Genomic DNA, 8,467 nt, shown 5'->3' on the forward strand with positions numbered 1-8,467 from the left:
TGCGCAGATCTAGAGAAAGGATGCTCCACTCGCTTCGCGCGCTCAACGCTCGTTCCGCAAAAAATTCTTATCGAAAACGCTTAAAAATGCTTAATTTAATACCCTTTTATTACGTGTTTTTCACACTTTTCGAAAAGTGAGTTTTAACTTCAAAAGCTTATAACTTGACAACTACTTGACCAAACTTAAAAAGTTATACCGCAAAATTTAAATTAGACTATCCTCTTTCTAATAAAAATGGTTTTGAGTCTAAACAAGACTTTGTTCGGCCTCAGTGGCTCGCCAAACGTCCAAAGTTTTTTCTGCCGCACCCGGTACAAAATTCATATTAGTGCCAATAACCTAACATCGCGTTCCAAAGTAAGAATATACTCTCTAAATGTTGAACTCAATGGCTTCTAAAAAAAGACCCCTTTGTCACAGACCTGCTGGAAGCCGGGATCCACTGGAAAGATTGACAAGAATTTTGTCCCCGGTGGGAAAATACCTTAGAATTCTTTTTCATCCCTATTCGAAATTCAATGTTTAAACATTGCTCTTCAAAACCATTGCCACTGGTTTTTTTAATCTTGGAACAAAGAAATATTTCTATCCCCATTGGGACTCCAATAGGAATTTTTATCCCCACTGAGAAAAAAAGTTCCACTGCGGCTGCGAGACAGTGGTGTAAAAATTATAATTATACAATATATAGACAGCCGTATAGATTTCTTCAAATTTTCTTTACTCCTAGACAAATTAAACTATAAAGTTAAACAATGAGGCAATTAGACGAGAAGAGATGTTTTGATTGCTCTTTATCAAAACAAGAAATGCTGAAATGCAGTCGATGCCATGCTGCATGGTATTGTGATGCTAAATGTCAGAAAAAGGACTTCAAAAGTCATAAAGGACTTTGTAAAGAAATTGGTAATTTACTGGCAGAAATCAATGGTGAAAACTACCTCAACCAACATGAGTCAATCAGGTATTGTTTTTATTTTCCTTATCTGTTTTTTTCCTCCTTTCCTTTCTTAGTAGGCCAAGTATGGGATGTGAAATTTACCTGGTTGTCCTAGCGGGGCGAAATGGAAGATTCTCATATCATATGGAAGAAACAGACCCTAGAGACACTATTCTTCCTTTTGGATTGGTATTGTCATCAAATAAAAATCTTTTTACTATAGCAAAAGAAAAACTTACTGCCAACCTCATTTAAAATGGATCATAATACCTTAAACTAGGTTTTCTATTCTAGAAAATTTTTATCAGAGAATTCAAAAGATGACTTGCAACTTTGGCAACAAATGGTAACCGAAATTCCAAAGTTACCTGATATTATGGTCAAAATATGTCGCAAATTTCAACCTCTTTATATCCTGTACCTTGATGTTGCTAGTCGAGAAAATTCTAGACTACCAGCAGAAGTTGCTCTTGAATGGTTGAACAAAGCTCTCAAAATTGTAGCTTATCACACAGAACATTTTGCAACAATGAAGAAAAAAGACAACAAGGAGAAAAGATCAGCAAAATCTTCCAATGATGCAAACATGGATCGCTTTAAACGTCTTTACTTTGGTGGAGATATGAATTCTGATGGAAAGCCAAAGGAGTTGAAAGCCATTTTATGCAAGACAAGAGAACCACCTGAGGATCATCCATTAGCACATATTTATGATTGCAGACGTTATGCTGTAAATGTTTTTAACAATGAAACTCAACCTGATGGTCCTGCTGATCCGTTCTTTTGTTTTGGTGGGGTACAAAACATCCCTGAGGTATAGACACTATTCTTTATCCAGTTGAAATTTTATCAAAAATTGTATTATAAAATTAATCCAAATCAAGTATGATTTAATAAATACTGTTCCTTTTTAAAGGCTTTTTTGGCTAGAAAAATCCCACTGAGTGAACTGAGTCAATTTTATGCCTACTTTGAGAGTAAGAGGTTTTGCCTGTAATGTCAGTCTTTTAGTCTTAAAAAGTTTTGCTGGGCCTTAATCGTGGGTCTCTTCTCAAAAAGTCTCAAAATCCTATCTACATGCTACGGTCTTAAGGCTACTATAAACGGAGAGATTATAATTTAAGTAAGATTTTTGCATAAGTAGTCAAGTTATATTTAATACCATGTCCTGCTTTATCTTTTAGGTCCTTGTCTTCCTTGGTCGATATCAAGATGCTATGAACTATATCTGGCATTGGAGCGATGGAAGGTTCTATGACACCTACACTCCGGGTGCCATCATCAAAAGATGGAAAGATTGGGTATCAGGAAATTTCAATTATGATGATATGTACAAGTCATCGGAACTGGTCGAGCTTGGTATTCGTAATTGGAGAAAGTTTGCTGGAGAACCGGATGAAGGAAAAAATCTTATGAGGTATATTCACATTTGGTTCGTGTGAAAAAAATTTTGTTATGAAAACATAAAAATTTAAAATTAAAAAAAGTTTGATTCTAAAATATCCTCTGAGATTTAAGAATCATAGTAAGTAATTTAAGCTGAAATTCTGAGCAGGTCAGATAACTTGCAAGATCTAAGTAGCATAGCTCCAGCTTTTTTCAGATGAAAAATATGATGAAATACTGCAGTAAAGAGAGAGCCGTATTGTAAAAGTTGAGCGTTCGGCTGCGGTGCGAAAGGTCGTGGTTTCTGTTCATAGAAAAGCTCAAATTAAAGAATCGAAATAGTGTTTTGATGCTTTTTCGGTTATCCAACAAACATTAAAGAGAAGGATTAAGAGTAAATGAAATGTAATCTAGGGAGAAATAGTACCCCTCTCCTACCTTCGAAAATAGACTGGAGTGGTTTATAATACGTGTAATAAAGTAATAATATGGGTTTTATGTAAAAATAAACTCTTACGAGATTATTATCAGTTATTAGATTATATACCAGTATAAACTACGATACTACAATTTGACCATTTTACTTATTTTTTACTTTGTAGCGTAGACGTGTAGCGTACTAGACTACCAGACTTACTTATACTTAGTTACTACTGTAATGATAAAATTCTTTGTTTACATCTTAGAGTCTACGGATTAATCATCCTCATCAGACTGCACACGTTATTGAACGCCGATGGAATACCAGATTTTAAAAGGTTATTTCATTACTGTGATATTTTATAGCTGAGAAATGCTTTTTTTGATTTTATTCCCGGAGGAGGGGGAGGAAAGCTCAAAAATCCAAACCACTTGATAAAGTCCAAGAATCACTTAAAAAATGAAAGTAATTTTTCCCTCAAAGGCTCACGATATGAACCAAAATTTATTGAAAATCGATCAAAGTTATGGCTTAGACGTAAGCGTCACCTTGCAAACATAATTAACTCCCCGGGTGTAATGTATTTCCAATATAATAGACTTTTTCTTTACTTTCAATTTTTTGGACCTACCCATCCCGGTGAAGGTCCTATAAATTAACCTTTGTATCCGTCCGTTCGTTCGTTATGAGCTTTTCTCGAGATTGGCCTATTAGTTTTTTCTGATTTTTTGCACCATGATGCAAAATTGCAATGCCCAAAATGTGACGGAGCCCGATTTTCGGAAATTTGTTTTGGTAAATTTCAGCCAAAAAACGGCTAAAAAAGGGTTGTTTTTTTTTTGTGAAATATTTTATGTTTAACTTTTTCTGATGTTTTGCACGAAAGTAGGGTAGCATCATAGGTAAAAGATGGCTCAAGCAGATTTTCACGAAAAACTTTTTTCGGCTCAAATAGCGCATCTTTATCTATAAGAATTACTATTTATACGCATACATCGATGTTCTTAGCCAAATTACTCAATTTTTTGATGAGATAGATATTCTTTTCCTTCCAATCCCCTCCCTTAATACCACTCCAATGGGCACGGGGGGGGGGGGCAATCAATAATCAAAACGAACGACGAATTTTAATAAATCGTCACTATTTTTGTTCCGAATGATTGTTAATTTAACGGTCACGCTCAAGTAGATATCAATTATATATTTGTTACCTTATCGGGGAAAAATTCGTCACTTGCTGGTAGTTGGTAAACGCATTAAGGCCGGAGAAAATTTTCGTCGGGGAAAATATTCGTCACTTATTGTCCAAAACTTCGTCACTTTTCCCCGACGAAGTTTCCCCCGATAAGGTAAATGCATAACCAGGTAGGTCCATAAAAGTATCACTTGTTTGATTTAGGAAAGAGGCATCACTAGATTTGATGATCAATCCTGGCATGATGACTCTTACCGACTCTTACATGTATTATGTGACTGGCAGAGAAGAATTGATCAGTCAAATGACACTGTTCAAAATGTCTAAAGGGCATACATGTAGATCTGATCCAAGGTATTATCCATTAGTTTTTATATTCATGATATGCACCATTGCAATGTCTTCTGACATTATCATTGCAATGTCTTATGATATTACCTCACGGACCCAACAGTTGATTGATTGTAAGTGACGTAAAATCAGTCAATGCGTCACTTTCAACCAATCAGCTGGTGGGTCCGTGGAGAACATTAAAAAATCCAGGGTAGTCAGTTAATTGAGGGTTAAAATCCAGGATGGTCAGTTAATTGAGGGTTAAAATCCAGGGTGGTCAGTTAATTGAGGGTTAAAATCCAGGATGGTCAGTTAAATGAGGATTAAAATCCAGGGTGGTCAGTTAAACGAGGATTAAAATCCAGGGCGGTCCAAAAAATGTGAAAAAAAAATCCAATAATCCTATAAACCAGTCCCTTCAGCCAACAATACCTTATAAACCTTGCTCCATAACTCAGAAATTCCATAACTCGAACAAATTTAAGTCCCCGTGCGTGTTTGAGTCATAGAGACCCCACTGTACTACAGTGAAGTATCCATAACTCGAAACCGCACGGGGAACTTAAATTTGTTCGACTTCGTTCGATTTCGAGTTTTGGAGTAAGGTTTGTAAGGCATTGTTGGCTGAAGGTTTATAGGATTATTGGATTTTTTTTCACATTTTTTGGACCACTTGTACTTGTTCGAGTGAAGGAGGCTTTCGAGTTAAAGAGACTCTACTTTCTATACAAAAGTGTCATTAACACTGATCTCCAGCTAACCTCCAAACTTCAACACGCAGTTGACATTTCATTCTATTTTACTTTAAGGAAAGAAATTCACCGCCTTGTTTGGGATCTCTACAAACGTCTCTCTCAAGAAGAAGCGAACTTTTTGGGTGAATCCTACGAAAAATGTATAGCATCCGCCAGATCGTGGTTGTTCTGATCTAAAATAATTGGTAAATGGGTCATTCTGGAATAACCCCCCCCCATATGTTTGAACGGTCGTACTTTTGGTGCAGGAGTGCCCTTACAAAAAAGTGAGGTCTCTAAAATCTAGACAAAAATCGGAGGGTCACCTCTAAAACATAAGGGTGTATCTTAAATATCGGCAAATTCAAAGTTGACCTTTTGATAATAACCACCTCAATATCAGAGACGATTTTTATTCTGGAATAGCCCAGTTTACGTCGCACCGCGTTAACTTGCATGAATCGTTCTCCATATTAAACTTGAGCCCCCTGTTTCCTTAAAAGAAATTGAATGGACTTCTTCAATTTTAAGTAAAATGAAACTTCTCTTTCGGGTGCACCGAGTATTTTTATTTGTTGATATTTCTTATTGTATTTTGATATTGTTATTTTAGAAAATATATTTTTAGTATATGGCTTTGTTTGATAAATTTTGGCGAGGATATTTTTACTAATAAAAAATGGAATGGACACCTCATCCCTTCAGTTTTAACTGAAATGGGACCTCGCTTGCTCAAAGCATCTCTCTCGTGCCTATCTTTCGGGCACACAATAGGGGTCTTTATTAGGCCCGGTGAACGGTGAATTTCGCCGGTCAAAGGCACGAAAAAGTCACAATTCACAGGACTAGAACTCGGTTCGCCACCTCAAGTTTACATATTAACACTCATCATTACAGTGGGCTTGCAAAGAATTCACGCACCCAGAATCTAGAATTCGCCTGAGTTAATTTTTCATACGCCAGCCTTTCAAAAATAAAGCGAACCCCTAGGTACATCGAGTATTTTTATTTGTTCATATTTCTTATTTTATTTTAATAGTATTATTTTTATCCAAAAAAGAAAACGTATTTTTAGTAGAGCTATTTTTAATAATTTTTCACGATGATATTTTTATTGTACATTTTTTTAGCAACAAAGGTATTTGATTATTTCTAGATTATAATTTTCATGCAGTAGGCCTGAGCATTGAGTTTCAAGCCCGAAGGGCTAGAGGCGTGAAACCACTTATTTCCCATCCAGAACGACCGCGCGTAGTTTTTACACAAACGCTGTATTGAAACTAAAATCTATCGCTAGATTTCAAAAAATGTAGTCCTCCAAAACAAAGAACCGCTAGATACAATCTGTCGTCATGATTACGGCGCGTTTTATACGCGTTTTGGATGGGAAATAAATGGCTTCAATTTCTCTTGCCTGAGAAGGGTTAAAGTTTCGCTTCAAACTCAATGGGCCTGAGTAGACATTCATTCAAATGAAATACGTCCTAATGTTGATAATTACGAGCTGTTTTTTGATCCCATTGGTATAAAGGTTCAATTTTTCTTGTTTCATAACACCCCTGTCTCACAGCCCTGGTGAAACTTTTTCCTACAGCGGGGATAAAAATTTCGATTGAAATCTTAATAGGGATAAAAATTCTATTGTTCCAAGGCTAAAAAAAAGTGAAATTTCTAAAATCAAATCAAATCAAAGTCAATTTCTCAATAGAGCTGAAATTCTAGGGTATTTTTCCCACCGGGGACGAAATTTTTGCCAAAGTTTCCAGTGGGGCTGGGGCCCTAGCGGGTCTGTGAGAAAGGGTTTTCATACAAGCTTTTTTTCTTCAAGCATACACTGTTTTTTAAAGTTGTTTGATCCACTCATTCTTATAGCTTGGCATAAAAAAGGTTCAATTTTTCTTTTTTTTTATAAATATGTTTTTTTCTTCTATAAGCATAGCGTTTATAAGCATACCCTCTTTTTCTTCTCTAAGAATAATGTTATAAGAACAATGAGGCTCAAAACTGTCACAAAATAAGAACAATTTAAGAATAGTGCCTTAGCCTGGAACTATTCGATATCAAGCAATTTAGGGGTCAATGAAGTAAAAACTGGGTATATAGCTTAAAATGCCTTAATTGCACCCTATATATAAGAACAGGATAAGAACAATTTGAGGCTCAAAGTGCCAAAAAAAATAAGAACAGCCGAGCCTCGTCAAAAATCTACTGGTCCTTATAAAAAAAAGAGTGTATGCATGTTTAAGAACAATAGAGTGCTAAGCAAGATGCGAGCTTGATATAGACTTGCTTGCTTATAAAAACATGCATACAATGGAAACAAATTTTCAGTATCTCATCCGTTTCGCAAGTGAACGTAATATCCATAAAAATGATCATTAACTTTTATTGACTTTAAAAGTTTTTTTTTGGATCTACCACGAAGGTCCTTTAAATTAACTGATGTTCGTTCGTTCGTTCGTCCTTCGTCCGTCTGTTGCCAGCTTTTCTCGGGATTGGCTCATTAGTTTTTTCTGATTTTTTGCATAGTGATGCAAAATGGTGATTCCCAAAAAGTGACGACTTTCCCGACTTTCGAAAAAATAGATTTTTGGGCAAATTTGGGCCAAAAGTGCCTAAAAATGTGTTTTTTTTGTGTGTGAAATTGCTTCAATAGTTTTTTCTGATCTTTTACATAAAGATAGAGGGCAAGGTTCTCTAAAAAGTGGCTCAAGCAGTTTTTTTCGGAAATTTTTTTTTGGCCGTAATAATGATTTTCTTATTTGGGGAAATTCCCTTATTTTTTTGCTTATATCAGCATAATATAACAATAGCAAGATACTGTCCTGATATGAAATATGTTTCTGATATGAAACGGCAAAACGTGTAAAAATAATGCCTTTAAACCACGGATATGTGGACATTAAATATTCGTGGACTCTTCCTTATTGCGTTTAAATTAACTCAAGTGTTTTTACAACACTGAAAAATAAGCCAGTATGATTTTTCACATTTCGAGTTTATTTTCCAGTTTTCCAGCCGTTCGTAACCTATATTTTCCTTCTTTCTCTAGAGCAACTAAAATGGGACGTTTTGAAGTTGCCTAGACTAGTTTTGGAACTTGATACTTTTTCAATTTCTATTTTCTCGCTTTAGAAAAAAAGAAAACAAAAATAAATACAGGAAAAACAATTTGACAGAAAAATGGATACACAAATCAAATGGAAATGGATGATGGTAAGAAATATGAGGGAATGTGGTCGCTGTTTCGCTCCTTGCTTGGTATACACGTTGTATTTTTTACAAGAAAATCCAAAATTTTTGAAGCCATAGGGTATTCTTAGCTTTAGTGTCTTATACATAATGTTTTAAACATGTTCTGATTTACCCCATTTAGTATTTTTGTCCATTTTCATAAGAAATAGGGTGTCCCCGAAGCCTTCGAATGTTCTTAACTTGTTCTTAAAACAATTTGG

The 8,467-nt window shown here is 35.4% G+C and overlaps 1 protein-coding gene across 1 annotated transcript; it reads left to right on the plus strand.

The window, feature by feature from the left end:
• The first annotated feature begins 758 nt into the window (after positions 1-758).
• LOC136819817 (uncharacterized) lies at positions 759-5,657 on the plus strand. Its single transcript, XM_067076057.1, has 6 exons — positions 759-967; positions 1,238-1,757; positions 2,128-2,360; positions 3,016-3,087; positions 4,150-4,299; positions 5,088-5,657. The coding sequence occupies exons 1-6, from the start codon at positions 759-761 to the stop codon at positions 5,203-5,205; spliced, it is 1,302 nt and encodes a 433-aa protein (XP_066932158.1). The 3' UTR covers positions 5,206-5,657.
• Positions 5,658-8,467: the final 2,810 nt, after the last annotated feature.

This window comes from Clytia hemisphaerica, unplaced genomic scaffold (genome assembly GCF_902728285.1).
Source record: "Clytia hemisphaerica strain Z4C2 unplaced genomic scaffold, Clytia hemisphaerica genome assembly, whole genome shotgun sequence".
Classification (NCBI taxonomy): domain Eukaryota; kingdom Metazoa; phylum Cnidaria; class Hydrozoa; order Leptothecata; family Clytiidae; genus Clytia; species Clytia hemisphaerica.